Raw genomic sequence first — 20,484 nt, forward strand, 5'->3', positions numbered from 1 at the left:
CCTAGTCCCTCTTCAATTTGCCATTTATAAGGACAAAGTTTGTCCCTCTTCAATTTGCCATTTATAAGGACAAAGTTTGTCCCTCTTCAATTTGCCATTTATAAGGACAAAGTTTGTCCCTCTTCAATTTGCCATTTATAAGGACAAAGTTTGTCCCTCTTCAATTTGCCATTTATAAGGACAAAGTTTGTCCCTCTTCAATTTGCCATTTATAAGGACAAAGTTTGGTGCGATGTTCTGAAAATGGATGTGGGTCAGGTTATTCTTGGAAGGCCATGGTTATTCGATAATGATGTGCATATTTTCGGGCGATCCAACATGCTATTGTTTGAGCATGACGGAAAAAAGGTCAAGATCCTTCCCGTTCAGCCGAAAGGAAGTGACAAGAAGCCCGATCCAAACAAGTCTTCCCAAGGCGTTAACCTGATTGGAGCTAAAGAGATTGATCGCGAACTGGCCAACGGAACTCCTATTTTTGCCCTCGCTGCTAGAGAAGCTCCGAAGGATATTTCTAACGTGGTTCCCCCAGAAGTCGCTACTGTGTTGGAAGAATTTTCTGACATCTTCCCTGAAGACCTCCCGGACCAATTACCCCCGATGCGTGATATCCAACACGCAATTGATTTAGTCCCGGGAGCATCCCTTCCCAATTTGCCTCACTATCGGATGAACCCCAATGAACATACAGAGTTGAAAAGGCAAGTTGATGAATTGTTGAAGAAGGGCTTTGTGAAAGAAAGCATGAGCCCTTGTGCGGTTCCCGCATTACTGACGCCCAAGAAAGATGGTACATGGCGTATGTGTGTGGATAGCCGTGCGATTAACAAGATCACGGTGAAATACCGTTTCCCCATTCCACGGTTGGATGATATGCTTGACCTTATGTCTGGAGCCACTATCTTTTCTAAGATTGATCTAAAGAGTGGTTACCATCAGATTCGCATCCGTCCCGGTGATGAATGGAAGACCGCTTTTAAGACAAAAGATGGATTGTACGAATGGATGGTCATGCCCTTTGGTTTGACTAATGCTCCGAGCACTTTTATGAGAGTGATGACTCAAGTACTTCGCCCCTTCACGGGAAAATTTTTGGTTGTGTACTTCGACGATATCCTTATTTACAGTAACTCTCGTGAGCAGCACGTGGACCATCTGCGTCAAGTCTGTGCCGTGTTGAGAAAAGAGCAACTTTATGCTAATCCTAAGAAATGTACTTTTCTTACACAGCAAGTCATTTTTCTAGGATTCGTGGTCTCGTCTGAAGGAGTATCCGCTGACCCTGAAAAAGTCAGAGCTATTGAAGAATGGCCCGAACCCAAGAACATTAGAGACGTTCGGAGTTTTCACGGACTCGCTATTTTTTATCGTCGGTTTATCAAGGGCTTCAGTACCATCATGGCCCCTATTACCGATTGCTTGAAGAAAGGTGAGTTCGAGTGGTCAAAAGCTGCTACCAAGGCATTTGAAGAGATCAAGCAAAGGATGTTGCAGGCTCCTGTTATGCGCCTGCCCGATTTTTCTAAAGTCTTCGAAATTGCGTGTGATGCCTCTGGTATTGGAATAGGTGGAGTCCTATCTCAAGAAGGACATCCCGTTGCTTACTTTAGTGAGAAGCTGAATGATACTAGGCAACGTTATTCCACCTATGATAAAGAGTTCTATGCGGTGATACAATCTCTTCGACACTGGCGTCACTATCTGCTCCCACAAGAATTCGTCATATATTCTGACCACGAAGCTCTTCGATATATTCACTCCCAAAAGAAATTGAACGCTAGACATGGTCGTTGGGTTGAGTTCCTCCAGGATTATACCTACACGATCAAACATAAAGCGGGAGTAGAAAATAAAGCCGCCGACGCACTCAGTCGTCGCATGCACCTCCTCTCCACTTTGAGTGCGGAAGTTATCGGTTTTGAGAAAGTCAAAGACCAATATGAATCGTGCCCTGACTTTAGCGAAGTTTATACTTTGCTGAATGATGGAGTGACCCGTGAGATTGATGGCTTTCTCCTGAAGGATGGATATCTTTTTCATTTTCGCAAGTTGTGTATTCCTGACACCTCCCTGAGAGAATTCTTAATTTGGGAATTACACGCTGGAGGCCTTGCAGGATATTTTGGGAATAACAAGACTATCGAGGCAGTTGAAAGCCGCTTCTATTGGCCAAGCATTAAACGCGACGTTGTTAGACTAGTGGGTCGATGTCACATCTGCCAGCTGGCGAAACAACGTAAACAGAACACTGGCTTATACACTCCTCTCCCTGTGCCAAGTTGTCCATGGCAGGATGTTAGTATGGATTTCGTGTTAGGACTCCCGAAAACGATTAGAAAACACGATTCTATCTTTGTTGTTGTGGACCGCTTCTCCAAAATGGCCCACTTCATACCATGTTTCAAAACTTCCGACGCTTCTCATGTGGCCAAGCTATACTTCAACGAAGTTGTTAAACTGCACGGGCTTCCGAAAACAATCGTGTCAGATAGGGATGTTAAATTTACAAGTTATTTCTGGAAAACCCTTTGGCACAAAATGGGAACTAAACTTCAATTCTCTACGGCCTTTCATCCCCAGACTGACGGTCAAACTGAGGTAGTCAATCGGAGCTTAGGTAACCTATTAAGATCGTTAGTTGGCGAAAATCTTAGGAGTTGGGATCAACATTTGCCTACTGCTGAATTTGCTTATAATAACTCTGTTAATAGGTCTACAGGTGTCAGTCCAGCTGAAGTCGTGTATGGTTACAAACCTAGACAGCCTATAGATCTTGTCCCCGTGTCTGCACATCATAGAGTATCTGAGTCAGCATCTGCATTTGCATCTCGCATTCATGACTTGCATAAAGACATCAGTAAGAAGATCAATGACAGCAATGCTAACTATAAAATGCGAGCAGATCTAAGAAGAAAGTTTAAAGAATTTAATGTTGGTGATTACGTGATGGTTCGGATACGTCCGGAACGGTTTCCTCCGGGAACTGTTAAAAAGTTGCATGCGCGAAGTGCAGGACCTTTTAAAATTCTCAAGAAAATTAATGATAATGCTTATGTTCTCGACCTTCCCGAAGGTTTTAATATTGGTTCGACTTTTAATATTGAGGATTTAGTAGAGTACAAAGGCCCACATTTTAACCCTGACAACCCACTGGTTGATGAGCCTACCCCTGAGCCTATTTCTGAGAGCTCCCCTTTACCTCCACTTCCTCAGATATCACCCACATATACAGCACATGACATTGATACTATTATTGATGATAACATTGTTTCTACTAGCAATGGTGGTATCCGCAGGTATTTGGTACGTTGGAAAGGACGACCTGAGTCAGATGACACTTGGCTCGATAGGGATTACTTACAGAGGCTGGATCCAGATCTTCTTGAGCAGTATGACAGCCGCTCTGATTTACACTCGACAGGGTCGAGTTGGATCCAGATCTTCTTGAGCAGTATGACAGCCGCTCTGATTTACACTCGACAGGGTCGAGTTCTCTCCCACCCGGGGAGAATGATGGGGACATCCGCACACAGGTTCGAGATTTTCGCCGAGTTTATCAGCGAAGGAGACGCCAGGTTGCAGCACTATGGTTTTAATTTTAATTGTAATAAATGAGTTTGAAGTCTGGAAATTTTTCTTGAATTTCAAATTTTCGAATTTCAAATTTCAGTTGGCAGCTAATTAGTTAAGTGGTTGTATTTTGGTCATGAGAGAGATTTGAGGGATTTAGAGGATTTTCCAAATCTGTAAGTTTTCTTTATTTAAGCTCTCTTGTAATCGGATTGAAATCATTGAAGAATAAGAAATGAAATTTACCTTGCTTGATTTGGTGTGAAACCCTAGCAGTAAATTCGTTCTCTTCTACAGCAGCCATTCAAAAGAAAATTCAAAAAAATTGGTTACTGTTCATCGTCTTCCTCCTCAAACAATCACAGTCAAACAACCATTCCTCTCTTCCCCCACCAGCAGCCGCTCCATCATCAACTCCAGATCCTTTCTTCATCGCTCCGGATCCCCCACCTCCGGCCACCTCCAGCAACGCCGGCAGCGCCCCGGCTTCGTCCGCCTCCACCTCCCCGACCCGCCTCCTCTTCAAATCCCCCAGTCGCACCCCACCTCCAAGCGCCCAGTCCCCTTCCGACGCCAACCCCCTGTCCTGGCCGCTCCGATCTCCTCGTCAACAACCCCCACCACCGGCTCCCCTTTTTTTTTCTCCCCACAGATCCGTTCCCCTCTCATTTTTTTTGTTCCGTGAATAATTCCAGAAAACCCCCTTGCGTCTATTATTATATTCTGTGAACAGTACTCCCACAAGAGACAAATCTTTCCCCTCTCCTTATTGTTATTGAGGTTAGATCCGGTTTATGAGCTTTGTCGGTGTATGGCTGATCCTGATGCTGATGATGGAATCGTGCTAGATCCAGAGACCGGCATCGTAGATTTACAACTTTCCCCGTGGTTCGATTATCAGTCATTCGAGAGCGTGCCCGAGTATGTTAGGCGTGTGACTCCTTATATCGCTGACAGTGTAGAGAGTAGTTTGGGAATCAGCTCGTGGCATCGGCGTTTCCATCCAGATACACCGCTCCATCCTAACTACGCCGCCCTCGGTGGAGAGCTTCCACCCCTCATATTTGGCGTTGTTGAACAACCTCCAGAGGATCCTCCCGTCGAACCAGTTCAACCCGACGAAGGTTCAACTTTCTTTCGCCCAATTATTTACGGAACTGCTATTGCTTGCATGTTGCTATCAATATTATTATCAAGCGTATTTGTGCTGTATTCAACTTGATTAAGTGAGCGAGCGAATCTGTTGCCAAGTATGTCTGCTTATCTAAATATTACAAATTGAACTGTATTGAGAGAACGAATCATTACATTTATTTTCTGGATCATTTACAAAGATTTGAACTTAGTACATTACAACTTTTGCTTAAAATCCATCGAAGGCTACATTTTATTCCTGAGCTTCCTGCCTAGATCGATCGCTGATTTGGCGAAGCATTGTTGTCATTAATCTTCATACCTGCATCACATTGTTTCGCATCATTTGCACTATTGACTAACTCCATCATATATGTGTCACTAGCCATAGTCACATTGATTTAACAACTACTAGATCCTCCTTTTTCCTACAACTTCTAACACACAATCTTCCTAAGGACCATAAGTTACTCTTTCCTAAGTTGACAATGGTAACGCAATTCTCATTAGCCAACTTATGAAACTAACTCAATTTTAAGCTCCTTCCTCTGTTATGGATCCTTTTATCTTCACCTTACAGTAGTAAATGCTATCTAGGTTTCAGCTATTTCAAGAGTTCAGTAAACAGCCCACTATAGCATAACAACTAAACATTCACAATAAAAAAACTAAGGTCCGTCATAAACTTCTGAACCCATAAAAAATTACCGAAAAATCACAAAAAAATCTCATTAAAATAAATCACAACCTTACCCTCATCAAGAAGATCATACCCACCAAAAATTAAGCTAAATACAACAAAACCCATGAAGCATTCAGATCTAAATTCACATTTCAACCAAGACCCAATCCATAAAAAAAACAAAAGCACGAACCAGATGAAGAGTAATACCGCATATTTCATTAAAGAAAACCTAAGAAAAATCTTCAAGTAAACGACATGGGCACAGAGCATTGAGGGATTCCGTACCTTCCATTGTATCCACAGAAATCTAAGATCCTGTAATTAAAATTTTCCTGCTCTTCTCTGGCAAGGGGAATTTCTTCCCCTTTGAGAAGACCCCAACATTCGATTGAAGAATTTTAGAACGGGAAGAGGCGAGATTGTAATTATTTTATGTGCTGGCTTTGGGGTTTTTTTTTTTTTTTTCTTTTTTCGCCCCCCTTAGTTTATGGCGCTTTGTTAATTGGGAAATGGGGATCCCACCTCCTCGCAATTTTGCACATGTATCCTTCTAATCTGCACCCTCTTTTACACCCGCGAGTCAATTTGGGTCTCTTTGACTCTTGTGCTGTTAAAGAAGTCGGCGCAAGAAGGATTTCTGGACAAAAATTTATGAAATGAGTTTTCTTAATTATAGATTGAAAAATTCCTCAAGGACCCAAAATATGGGATCAATAGGGGGGACAAGTGAGGTGTCCCCCTCCTATTGAATAATGAGTTGACCATCATTAATGATGGCCAACTTATTATCCAATAGGAGGGGGACACCTCACTTGTCCCCCATATTGGTCTCATATTTTGGGTCCTTGTAGCAAAGCTCTTATAGATTACATCAACCATTAGAAGATGTCATATCACCCTCCTGATTTCAAGATAGTTCCGAGCGTCGAACCAAACAAGGGAAAAAAGTGATAGAAAATAGGTTTCTTATAAATAACAGTTTTCTTTAATTTAATATTTTAGCAACCAAACAATCCTCACCATAAACTATGCTTGCAAAAAAAAAAAAAAAAAAATGGAAATTGACACAGTTCAAAAATTAGAGAGCCGGATATGATACGACTAGAGATATGAGTCGGATACTTGGAGGACGAATATGCATCAGATATAAGATAAGATTGATATATTAATCGCTCTATTTTGCACCAAAGACATAATATGTGAATACAAAATTTGCAATTTATTTATTTGCTTGCTGTAAATTTTTAAAAGGGATAAATTATCAGATTGATATTTAAATTAGACTTTATTTTATCACTTTGATAGTTAAAAAGGCTCAGACAATTTTTTTTTTTTTTGTATTTAAATTGTGTATGAGCGGCAGTTAGGTATAAAAACTCTCCGGCATTTATTTTTTTCGGCGAGAACTGTTGGAAAGTTTTCTACTAATCTATTATTGCACTTTACATTATTCTTCTCTTTAAACTCTCCGAGCCCAAATTTTTTCTATCCCTTTTAATAAAAAAAATCCTCTTTCACCCTCTCTCACTAATGGAGCCCTTCCTTCTCCTCAAAACGCTGCTGAATGCGGCGTTCGACCCCGCCGGGGTCCTTGTAGAGGTGCGGTAAGATAATAAAATTCTCTTTATGCTAACACAATCATAGATGCTAAAGAAGGTAGAAAAAGCAAAACAAGAGGAAATTTGAAGAAGATAAACTGAAGATTGTACAACATAAATACGGTAAGAACTCTGGTTCTATACATGGGCGAAGGTCGTCAAAGATTTACATTGCGCCCTTGGAAAATAACATTAAACATTCCAAGCCATCACACTCTCGAAGAAAATACTTTCTGCTCTTGATGGCGTATGAATTATTTCAGTTATATCCCCTTACTTAACTTTCTTTGAGAGTGCCATGACATTGAAGTTAAGTGAATTAGGGTTTTTCTGGATGATGCCTTTGATGACATCTGCGCCATCCTGCCAAAAAAAAAAAAACATAACAATCATCAGAAAAACAAATAACTAGGTGCAGCAAGCCGGGAAAAAGGAAAACAGTACATCTGTATATTTTTATTCATTGCAGAGAAGCCATTTATCTGACAATTCAATAAAAACTGTATCGCCCCTTGGTCTTATCATAGGTTTAAATTGCACCAACCTTGTACAGCTCGAACGTATGACTACCAGAAAAAAAATTGTCATGGAACTGAAAACTGGGTGAAGCACTGGATGAGTTGCAAAAAAAGAAAGAAAGAAAGAAAGAAAATTAATACACAGAGGTCTATATTTCCTGTAGCCTACATATCTCAGTTGAACAGAGATCTAAAACTACCAAAAGTGATGAATGCTTCAATAGTTTCAGGTGTACTAATCTTTCTTTTTCTTCAAATTCAGGAGGCCTTGGAGATATTATATGGCAAGCCAAACTGTCCACATAAGAAGCAGATTAATAGCGAGAAGTTTTTAAGTAGGTGGTATCACTGCATCCGGCGTGCACACAGAAGCAAGTGCTTGTGGTGGCTATTATCTTGTTGAGTACACATACATCAACTACGCACTGACATTTGTACATGTATGTCGCAAATCTTCTAAAGATCTTCGCAACACTTCTCAAGAACTTCAGAGAACATGATGCCCATTTGCTATAGCTACATTTTACCAAATATATTACTAGAGGGCAGACCTCCTACAGTATGCTGACCTCATCTCACCTCAATGTTGCCATTGTTTTTAGCATCTTGCTAAATAAATAACTAGATATCAGTTGTAGGCTAACCTATCCACTACTGCGGTCCAATACATATTTTCTATCCTAGGAGCGATGGGAGTTATATATTTCATCACATATCCCTGATAATTTGGTTATATTTGAAGTACAATAATATGTCATTGCCCATTCTTTATAAAAAGGGAATTTAACCCAGAAATGAACTTACTGCTTCCCTAGTGGAAGGTTGTAGGTTCGAATCTTCCCATTTGCAATGGCCGAGAGTATTTTCAAATTGATATACGGAGGCACATAAAAGTAGGCCTATATGCAAGGGCTAGAATTCACAGCTTAAAGAGGCACGGGCAATTCAAGAAGTGTAGTCATGATCTATGTGCAGTTGTGCACAACAGAAGGAACGAGCCAACTTGCAAAGACAATAATTTCTTCTTAGAAGATAAAATGAGATTATGGCATCTGATGGTTCTTATTCCCCGTGTTACCAACATGGCATCATATTGTAACAAGTCATATGCTAGCATCCTGCCACGGATCTCCTGAACCTTGAAGACTGCTCAAGTAATATAAGTACACTAGATGAAGCTATAGTTGAAATTGTGCTAGCACGAAAGAGGACTCATGTCAAACAAAAGGTAGGAAAGTTTAGTAGTCTAACAAATGTAGGTAACTCTTAAGACAATTTAGTAATAAGCAACATGATTCCTTCCCTCACAACGTCTTTCAAAATTTACGACCAGTTATACAACAAAAAAAAAAGGTAGCCTTCTGTGCGTGTGCATCTCTGTTAGGACTGAATCTCATGATAAATGAACTACAACATCCTTTCTCTACTGCTTCAATCCATCTTTACTTAGGTTCACACCTAGCCGTTCTGTCCCAACAAGTAATCACACATCTCCTTTTAACCGGGTCCCAACAAGTAATCATATATCTCCTTTTAACCGGGTCTCAGCACTCTTTTTTACGCGCTGTATCATCTCAAACAATATTGCATCCGAAGGAGGAGGTAAGTACAAGTTTGGTGGGGCGCTTGCTCTCTAGAGGTTCACACCCAATCATTCTATCCCAACAAGTATAATCTTGTATCTCCTCTTAACCAAGTCTTGGCACTCATTCTACATGCATCAAACAATATTGCATCTAGAGACAAAGATAGGTACATGTTTGGAGGGGCCATTATACCAAACAATGTTGCACCCAGAGGCGGAGGTAGGTACAAGTTTGATGGGATCCTTGGCCCCTCGAACTTTTGGAGCATACGCACATAAGTGGATAGAAAGCTAGAATTAACTTAGGTGGATAAAAACTCTTAACCCACCAGGATGTGTGCATTGATCCAAGGTGGTGGATAACAAGCTTCTATCCACTTAAGTTTACAAAAGCCTTTCTTTACACACACTACTCACCTCGAACTTTTGGCAATTGTGTGTGCGCGCGCGCGTGTATATATATATATGTGTATATATATATATATATATATATATATATATATATATAGTAATTGTTGGCCGTCTGAAAAATCCTCCAAAAATATTTTAGCTAACTAATTATTGCCAATATGCACTATTTTCAAGGATGCAAAATTTAAAAAATTTCCTCCATAAATTTTCTCTAATTTCTATCAAAAATAAAATCTCTCACCTAATCTACTTTTGATCCTCCTAATCCTTTGAGCATATTTCTTATTGCCAACATCTAGATCCACAATCACACCCTTGTTTAAGTCATACCTTAATCAAAACTGATCAAACAAGGTAAGCACTCCTCTACTAATTTTATTTAGATTTATTTTTTATTCGGAAGAAAGTCTTCCTCTTAACATACTTTTGCTCACATGACATAAACGAAATTTTTGTGAATCTTTCATGTAACCCTCATTACTTGGCTTGGAAAACATAACAAATTTAGTTTGAAATTAGTGTAATTTTTTTTCCTTTTCTGATAAAATAAATAAGAGGGCACTTATATATCTTGGGTTCCTGGTCCCCCATATAAAATTCCTAACTCCGTCATTGCATCATTTTATCCTCCTTTCAAAAAATCTTTGGCTTGATGCAGTCATTTCTTATCATATTCCTCGGGTATCGTCACTCATCAATTCAGAAGTATCATTTCTGTTGTACTTCTTTTTTTAATCTATTTGTTGCCCAAAATTTTGACCAACTATACAGATATCTTCTAAAGATCTCTCTCAACTTTGTGACTATTCTATGCTGACATAAGAATCCAAGTCCTAATTTTGACAATCCTTTGGTTCCAAACACAAGATCTTCCTAATATCAGCATCACGATGAACGCAAAAGCAAAATTTATTACTCCGAGGTACCTCTTGGACATTAACGTGGAGTCGTGGACAATATTTTTCCTCATTTCTTCTCATGGTACATCTATACATCTTACATTCTTTCAGACCGAGGTTTACTTTTTTTGTTATTTATTATATATTTTTAATTCTTATCACTTATGTTTATTCTACATCATATTCTCAAATAAAACACCAAAGTGCAACATTCCACTCAATTGAGTTAAGAACCTACGGAAATCACGCGACATTAGGATCAAAAGTGAAATCATTTAACCATGCTTCTTACACAAGCTTCAAAGTTCAAACTATATCAAGGAGACTAAACATTCCCTTGTGAAAATGGGAATTAATATATAAATCGGAGCAACAAATAAGTCCAAACTGTGAACATCTATGTTGCATGGAAACAGTACGAGTATTAGTATGGTTACCGAACACGACTGAGCATATGTCGATACCAGTACATGACGCAACAATTTGTAAAAAGTAGGGTACGAGGACACAACTATATGAACATTTATATACACATATATATTATATATTAAAATTAATAATTTATATGAGATTAATATTTTTTATTCACGTGCTATGAGAAATAAAATTCATATGAAATTTTTACGTTTCTTTTATCATGTGGCTTATAAATTGTAAAACTGCTTATTTTTTACTAGACACCTAAACGATCCATTAACATCCTAGTTCAGAATCCAACAGGTTTTAAGAGGGCATGGACAGCCAAACAACTCATGGTTTAGGATCACTTAACAATTAGGACCACCCAACAAGTTTCAATGAGTGGATTTGAAGTGTAGGATGTGCGTTCAAAATATGTAAAATAAGTGCTCTAAATTAAAACATCTATTATTTAATTGACTACATGCCCGAGTAAATGTATGCATATATTGTCCAAGGAGTTTGGGTGCAAGTACAGGTACGTGCTAGGTCCATGTCGAGCACAACTTCAAATAGAAGTACCTAGGTAACATAAGTGTATGTGTATTGAGATTAATAATTTATATGAAAAAAATATTGTTTTTCCATTCACATGTTATGAGAATTAAAATCCCCATAACATTGTTATGTCTCTTTTATTATGCACATAATGAATTGGAAACCTACTCGCATTTTAACTAGATATCCAAAGGATCCTTCAAATCATAGGTTTGAAGTCTGGGCTAAAACGAACCTAGCCTATCACCCATGATGCCCAATGAGTTTGAGGAAGTGAATATGTAGGATATGTAATATCCCCAAAATTTACAGTAGCTTATTTATTTATAAAATTTCATTATAAGTTGAAAATTGAGATATAGTATGATGTAGTGATACAGTTTAATTGTGACACGTTGAATGAAATATTTGTAGTTCACATTATTGACAAGAATCATATAGAAATCAATGTTGTGTTATAAGATGACTGACTATTGCGATGTTACAAAGTAAACCAGTACAAAACTCAGGTACAAAGCCAAAAATCCATACCGGATAAAAAGGGATTAGTTGAGGGATTAGTAATCGTTATAGAAGAAATATTTTGTAATTGGTAGTTTGGTACGACTAATTTTGCCTATTTGTTGTAATTATTCATTAATCAAGACTAATGATATATTTAACTAATAAGCTAATTAGGACACATACCCTTGTGATGTGTCTCTTGTTAAGCCTTTCTTAGACACACATGCTTAAGAGAGAAGAGACATTCACCAACACTCCTGATGACACCTAACAGTATATACCCAAATCAGTCTAATACAATGACTGCAAATTAGCTGCCAGTTCAATTTCTGCGCATCTGTAGTAAAACAGCCATAACTTACAAAATACAGATCCAATCAATGTTCCATTTTGGACATCAGCAAGTTAACTGATAGACCTACACACCAATATGTAATTTCAAGGATTTTACAATGATTATTAGCCCATAATAGTCATCCAAAGTGATTGAATAGGTAATTCCAGCATCGTTTTTTGTACTAAACATTGTTGTAGTACAACGAGCATAACTCTTGTTGTATAATAACTCGTACTGAGTCGGCTCGTGCCTTAGAAAGACAACAGAATTACCTATCCATTGATATACAATTTGTAACCACATGATTTTGTATAGGCTCCCATAATGGCTATACAAACTGAGGTTTATGCTAAACCCTGTTTTGTTTTGGTAGAAACAAACAATCACGGTTTCCTTAGAAATTTAAGACAGAATCTTAGATGATTCTAATTCATAAGTAGATATATGAACTTGTCAGAATACAATAGAAAAGGGAAAATTCATGCTGGAATATTGGAAACAAATCATTCGATAAGATACCGACTAGACCTCATAGTTGTCTAACTAGAGAGTCAAAAATAACCCATTTGCATGAACTAGATAACCATTTACAATCGTATGCGATGACCTAATGTAGTTACATGATGTAAACATGTAGGTTCTGAATATTGAACTTGGATGTTGAAGTTGAGAATTCAATTCCGGTACCGATACGTAACAACTTCCTTGTTTCCTATTATTCTGTTGGATTCTCTCATATGCAACCTTGTGCTTTAAGTATGTCCATATAAATGTCCACGTCAGGTACTATCAACTGATACTCTATGCATGTCGATTGGTGTCATTTGGACACTTCTCTTTCTAACGATGATTAATATTTTTTCAGCATCATTTGATGAGATCTCACAATGAAATCGATGCTTGTGTAATTGTTTTCAGTGTATTTTTCTTTCATGCTCTATTTCGGTGGATTCCCTGTCCTGCGTGTATTTTTTAGATTTCAGTTCTCATATTTGAATATATATTCGAATATTTTAGTATTCCTTTAAATTTGATCACTTAGTTGTTGAGTTCATAACTTTCTTTTAGTTACTTACTGAGCCTTCCATTCACCACCTATTTATGTGGTAGCATTTGTTCTCAGGGAGCAACCAAAGCAAAAGTAAGGAAACCATTGAACCATGTGATCACTAGATAGGACACGCTCGAATGATTTGCCATAGCGTTTTGTGAATAATAGAATCAAGACCATAGTAGTTAAGCCATGAGAATAATAGAATTAAGACCTTATGTCTATGTAGTAGCTGAGTGTTCCTATAGCAGCTTTGAGCTATGAAAGTATTATGCATAAACCCTGTTGTCAACTTACTAAGTTCCTTGGAATTAATGTGTATGATATGGTTATTTGAAGTTACAGATAAGTCTAGCGCCTGGGTTGGTCTAGGCCAACCCTGGCCCGGGACTGTCGGTTCTAGGCTAATTCAGGTTAGGTCGATCCGGACCAACCTCGAGGCTGGGTCCGGCTAAAGCCCAGGCATATGGGTTGGGAGCACAAACCAACCCGGCACATCGAGTCGCCAAGTTGGTCAACACAGTCCACTATTTTCTTGTTCTTTTTTTTTTCTTTCTATTCTTTTGACTCTTTTTTCCTCAATTAGATGAATTTTGACCTACTGGTTGGGATTTTGTTGCTGCTTGAGGAATATTTTGGATCCAACCTACCAATTTTTTACTTGAAAAGCATGCACCTTTAACTATGCTATTAATTTTTTAGATTACTAAATAGTTAGTAATAGTCATCTAGCTACTAATCACTAATTTAGTTACTAATAACTAATGTTAATGTGGGGGGTTGCGTGTGGGTCAGGTTTCAGGCCCGGGTCTGATCTGACCTACGCTGGGTTTGCGAACCGGGATTGCCTAGGTTTCAGAAACAGACTTGAACAGACTCATATCCAGCTCACATTGGGATCAAACCAGGCCAAACCCAACCCAGATGCTAATGGGGGTGGAATCAAACCCAACCAAATACAAGCTGGTTCATGTGGGTTGTGGACCAATCCAGCCTAGTCACCACCGTTAGTTATAGATTAATTGTACAGGTTAATCATAGATCATATGGCTGGATCATGTCAGAATTTTCTAGAATATACTGATGATATTTGGGTCAGGATGGTACAAAATATATGTCTAAGAAGTGTATGACGAATATTTTAAATTAAACCTTTTATAGTACTTTATAAAAAGCTTTGTAAGGATATACATTTGAATGACTCATGAAACATTCTTCTTTTCTTAGCTTTATTTTTTGGGAATATTTTTGTTTTTGCAGAGGTAAAATGGGGACTATGAAAAATATGAAAGAGTTGACATTTTGTCCCTCCAACTTTAAATGAACCTTCTCTCTCTCTCAAATAAAAAAGGCTTTTTCATATATACCCATCAAATTATAGTATTTTCAACTTTACCCCTCTAAATCATTATAATGGCTAGGATATTAAAACTCTAAATAAAGAAGTTTTCATGTATAACATTGCACATGCATTTGCGTGTGCAGTGATGATAGCGTATTATATAAATGAGTATACACCCAAATAGATGTATTCACATATTCAAGAAGTGTCCCAGGAAGTTTCAGTTACAGATAGTAGTACACAGGTAACATAGGTCAGCATACAATGAAAATTGGAATGGACTCAGTCCATGGTGACATTCAAGGGAAATAAAACCTAAGACCTTTGGTTAAAAGCTCTTACATCGACTCTTCATACATACAACAGGTCACTGCTAAAGTATTCGCAGACAACAATCTGAAGCAGGAGCACTTGACTCATTTTTAATTGTATCAGGTTAATTAGAAGTACAGAGAACCAAGAAAATCAAATTGCACACCAAACACTGGAAGCAATAACATTCACAGCCAGAGGCCAACAGACTGATGGAAAATCATTCTGGTTTGATGTTAACATTTACTCGAATCAGTGTGCAACAGACACATGGACCAAATGCTGCCGAAACAGTACTCTTCACATTTCATGTTGATGTATGAGTAAAACTTGAGGTCATTTACCTTCAGGAGACATTTAATATTAGGCTTCTGATAAGAGTGACTTAGATACAAGTGTCATGACTAGTTTATGGTAAGATTTGATACCTTAGTTCAATACTAATAGTACCACTTGAGTGGGTGCGTGGCTTGGTTGGTGGAGGGATGAGTGGGTGGGCAGGCAGGTGAAGGAAGGAGGGAGAATGCGTAGCTTACGGAAGGAATCATCCAAATATCACATGGTGGGTTATCAGATGATGTGCACAATTTATCGCAAACTCCACACTCTTACATGATCGTCGATATAGGGCATATTGGGTGGCTCTTACTAACGAATCAAATGTTTGAACGAGTTGTTTTCAGTAATAAGACAAGCAGAGCCCCTTGGTTGGTAGTTTAAAAACTCAGTCAAATTAACTAAATACAGTTAACTGATGCAGTTTGGCTTCAGATTTCAAAAATAAATGATGCATCTGTTGAAAAGAACACCATTCTACATTGAATTATCCATTTTCTATTAAAACAAAGGAAAAAAAATTAAGAGAAGTAATATGATCGAAATAAATTATCTATTTATCTAGGCTAAAAAACTAGCTAGGTAATTTGCGTTCTAAGTTGTCAATGTGCTAAGCCTTTAAATGGTGGAACAAAAGGAATATATAAAGTGAAAGAAGATTACCTGCAACAAGCTATCAGGTGATGATGGACCATGGGATATCGGTTGAGATTTTCTCCCATCAAGCTGATAAAGTTCTCCTGCAATGCTAGATATCATACTATTGTACAACGATAAAAGATACTAGTCTATAATATTACGAGAACCTTACATTATTTTGAAAATTCATAGTCTATAATATTACGAGAACCTTACATTATTTTGAAAATTCAACAACTAACATAACTATCAGTTATCATGAATTACATACCATCAACACAGGTGAAGCAAATATAATGTTCATTCACATCCGGAGAAGCCTGTCAAGGAAAAAGCCAACAACTCAAGAAACAAGACAAGAGTTAAATATAAAGACTGAAGAAATCGACAAGGTATTTGCACACAATAAGTGACAGCATAGAGCAACATCACTGGAATACAAATAAAGGGAGAATTATATGAACAAAAAAATAAAGCATGATTGAATCCAAAAGGGAAAATATGGACAAAGATACAGGAAAGAACAAAAAGCATTAATCTATCTATATAAAATACCAGAAGACTAACATTCAATCTTTGTTTCTCTAACCGTGGCGCAATGAGTTACCTCCAAGGTGTTAAATATCGGAAGTCAGGGACATGTCAAACAGCCGAAATTAATATCAAATTGCGAAAATCGGGAAAAGATTGGGATATGTAGCAAATATCGGAGTGCCATAACTGATGGTGTGCATGCATAATACAAGTCATAGAATGTAACCTAGACATAGAACTTGCATGATTAAACAACTTATTTTAACCTCTTTGAATCAACAAATAACAACAATAAAAAACACTAATTAAAAGCAACGATTTAAATAACCACTTAATACAGATTTCAAAGATAACAGTAATCAAAATAATTGAAAAAAGAAGAGCGTGAACGTGTGAGATCAACAATGTTACATTAAACGCTGAGCGCTTCTAGGCGTCGGACTTGGCGCCCAGCGTTTAGTCGCCTAGGCGGGCGCTTAAGCGGTTTCTGGATGTTTTTTTTCTTTCTTCATTTAAGTAGTGGTCGATGAGGTTTTGCTGAAGGTCGGAGGAGGTAGTGGAGGTGTTCATATTTGGAGGTTAATGAAGTTTGGAGGACGTGTAGACTACGACACATAAAATCACAATCAAGGCCTACAGGTGCAATCCACGTAAGCAGACAATGCTCCCCTAAACGCTCGTAAAATCTAGGTGGGCATCCTAAATATCGCCTAGGCGCTAGGCGCTAGTTAGGCGGTCTAGGTACCGCCTAGGCCTAGGCGTACGCCTAAGCGGACTAGGCGGATCAATAATTTACCCAAAACTAATGATTGATGGCTAACCTCTTAATACAGATTTCATAGATAACAATAATCAAAATAATTGAAAAAACAAGAGCGTGAACGTGTGAGATCAATAATTTACCCAAAACTAATGATTGATGGCTGTTACCATTGAGGACAGTAACACATATCAAATAATTGAAAGATAGCCAGCGGAAACCCTAGATTTAGAGGAATAATTATTACTGAACTGTAAGAGATGAACACACTGCCTTATTTGCACACGCTGAAGTCACTGTTGAAGCTCCTTCAGAGTTCACGCCGATCGAGAAAGGGGCAAGGTTATTACCATTTTGCACTCCTTCAGCCTTTCTTTGAAAGAAGATGAGAAATCCTTCAAAGTCCTTACTTGCCATTAAAAACAGTCCAAATCCGCCGAAGTCCTCAAACTTGCCATCGAATGTACGTCGAGAAGCATCTTCAAAGGCTCCCTTGCGAAACATTGCCGTCGTCAAATGTCTGTCTCGAAATTCCATCGATAGAGAAGAGGGAGAAACGCGAAGCGCCAATATGGGTAATAAGTTTTCCCTACTAAACAATAGGGATGTTTTTTAATACATCTGGTCTGGGTTTACTTAATCAGTTTGGGTTCAGGTTCAGGTCCTAAAACCAAACGCAAAATTTAATTCAAAACTTTTTCTCCAATATCAGCCAATATGTTGACTTCGATTTTTCGACCAATATGTCTGGTAAATCCCGATGTGGCATTGATATCTACCCAAAATGCCATACACCTTACAAATTCATATTTCCCAGCGGATATCCCTTCAAACGAAGTTGGCTCACATGTCCGACATGCCGCCCAACATTTAAAACCTTGGTCACCCCTTGCAGTTTCATCATGTTTGCGTACTTAAGTTCAGAAATCCATAAACACTTGAAGACACTTGAACTTGTTTTGTTCACTACACAATGCATGCTGGATGATAGAACTTGGAAATTCCCAAATTATGCAATCAAGATTCTACTACAAACCATGACTCCACCACTCACAACACCAGCACTGAAAACCCACTTATGATTTTATTACTTACAATTTGGCACCGCATACCACCATGCATCTAACTCTCATTACATCATTATGGTCTCTGATTTTTGTCATTTATCTTCCAGTCAAACTGGTTCCTTCATCAGTAATTCACTCTCACAGCCACCATCATCATCAATATATAACATAAGTTATCCACCTATATCACGGACACTAACATCAAAAGATTAAATTGGATAAGCAGCAAGCTCAAGATATGATCAAATGAGATTACCCAGCTTTTGTTTTGTGAAAGTTCTCTTTCAACCAGTCCTAAATGAATGAAGTTAAGTGGGTTGAAGCATGAGGGATTGGAGCCGATACTATTTCTCTCGTTTGACTATGGGGGCATTGGACTATTTATGTCAGGTAAGGGAATCGAGCAAGGAGATCCCATGCTTCACATGTTACATTCTCTATTCAAGCAATGATGAAGACGTTGGTCATGGAAATCAAGCATTGTAATTTGGAGGGTAACCAAGTGTTGCCGGTGAACTAATTTCCTTTTCTTGATGATTGCTTACTAGTGGCCAGGGATTCACAGCATCACACTCCCCCAAAAGACTGCTTCATTTCTGGTCATTTCAACACCATTGTTCATGGTATGAAGATATGAACCTGTCCTGTATCTTTTACCTGATCTGACCAACTGTCTTCTCAGTGTAAGCAAGGACTAAGAACTTGGTTCTGTTCATGAAGTTTTTGATGATCAACTTCAGATCGAAGTTTTCAGCCATTATATTGCTTAAAGGAGATTATAAATGAAAACCTCACAGAATTCTGTTTTAGTTGCTAAAAAAGCAGCAGTCAAGAATACGCATTCTATACAATATTTGAGGAATTAACTTTGGTTTCAGAATGTCGATAGCATTAAGTACGAACTTAAAAGATTCAATAAATTCGCCGTTGAAATAAAGCAATAAATAATATCTATAAAACTAAGATACTCGGATGTGAAGACTAAAGACCAATTCTTATTTAATTTGAGAAATAACCAAATAATTTAAGTAAACCTCTATAATGAGGGATGTGAAGACTAAAGACCAATTCTTATTTAATTTGAGAAATAACCAAATAATTTAAGTAAACCTCTATAATGAGAAAAGCATACAAAAAATTCAACTTACTGCCTTGAGTTATGGGTCAAGATCGGGTCAAGTTTAATGGTGTTCAGCTGGTTTGAAGTTCAAGTTTCACATAGCCATCAATTGTGGGGAAAGGAGGAAGATTCCCAAAGTCAACTACAGAAGATTTATAGTGATGCCCACCCGTGCCGACTACTAACAGAGGAAGCATTATTGTGCACTAGAAGAAGTGAAGAACGATTCATGGGTTGATATGACAAAATAGCGCCTACCGTACGTTGATTGAAGGTCACCATGAGAGCAAATTGTCCAACACTAATTATTCTGACGGAGATGCAACACATAAAATTCACAAGAACATATACCAGGTGATACTGCAATAAGGTTGTGAAGCATCTGTCCTGAATATGGTATATTAGTATGTATTTTAATACAGATACTATGCATGAGTATTTATACATTAGTAGAACCGAAAGCAGTACTCAGAACCTATTTTTTATAGAACTTTCATGACCTAATAAACGCAAGAATTTGCTTGTCTCATAATTCAATTATGTTCACTATTCGAGACAAATCCAAATTTACTTTTTCCATATCTATATTTATTGAAAAAGTCAAAAAATCAGCCAAAAACCAAACTCATTAAACCCAATCCGAATTTTACCTGCTTAATACCTTATTAGAACCTTAACTTCTGTAGAAAGTATGTCAGTGTTTAGCGAACTCATTAAACAAGGCCAAGTGGAGACAACATAGGTCCAAACTCCTAGTCCTAGTTAGGCAAATTTTGGGCCAAGACTTAAACTAGCTTTGCTAGGTCAAATTTTGGCCTTAAACTAGTTTATTTTACCTTAACTTCTGTAGAAAGTATGTCAGTGTTTAGCGAACTCATTAAACAAGGCCAAGTGGAGACAACATAGGTCCAAACTCCTAGTCCTAGTTAGGCAAATTTTGGGCCAAGACTTAAACTAGCTTTGCTAGGTCAAATTTTGGCCTTAAACTAGTTTATTTTGCGAACTCATTAAACAAGGCCAAGTGGAGACAACATAGGTCCAAACTCCTAGTCCTAGTTAGGCAAATTTTGGGCCAAGACTTAAACTAGCTTTGCTAGGTCAAATTTTGGCCTTAAACTAGTTTTTTTT

General features: G+C 38.0%; 2 protein-coding genes across 2 annotated transcripts in view; both read right to left on the reverse strand.

Moving 5' to 3' along the window:
- Window positions 1–5,879, reverse strand: part of LOC109848545 — a 15,398-nt gene extending 9,519 nt beyond the window's left edge. The window contains exon 1 of the mRNA XM_020418101.1: window positions 5,672–5,879. Coding sequence (XP_020273690.1) covers window positions 5,672–5,678 — 7 coding nt within the window. The 5' untranslated portion in view covers window positions 5,679–5,879. The remainder of the gene's footprint in view (window positions 1–5,671) is intronic.
- Window positions 7,049–20,484, reverse strand: part of LOC109849606 (ubiquitin carboxyl-terminal hydrolase 3-like) — a 22,523-nt gene continuing 9,087 nt past the window's right edge. The window contains exons 7-9 of the mRNA XM_020419462.1: window positions 16,147–16,195; window positions 15,900–15,976; window positions 7,049–7,347 (exon numbers count right to left, since the gene is read on the reverse strand). Of these exons, the coding sequence (XP_020275051.1) occupies window positions 7,258–7,347; window positions 15,900–15,976; window positions 16,147–16,195 (216 nt within the window). The 3' untranslated portion in view covers window positions 7,049–7,257. The remainder of the gene's footprint in view (window positions 7,348–15,899; window positions 15,977–16,146; window positions 16,196–20,484) is intronic.

Source organism: Asparagus officinalis, chromosome 7 (assembly GCF_001876935.1).
Source record: "Asparagus officinalis chromosome 7, Aspof.V1, whole genome shotgun sequence".
NCBI classification, from domain to species: Eukaryota; Viridiplantae; Streptophyta; class Magnoliopsida; order Asparagales; family Asparagaceae; genus Asparagus; species Asparagus officinalis.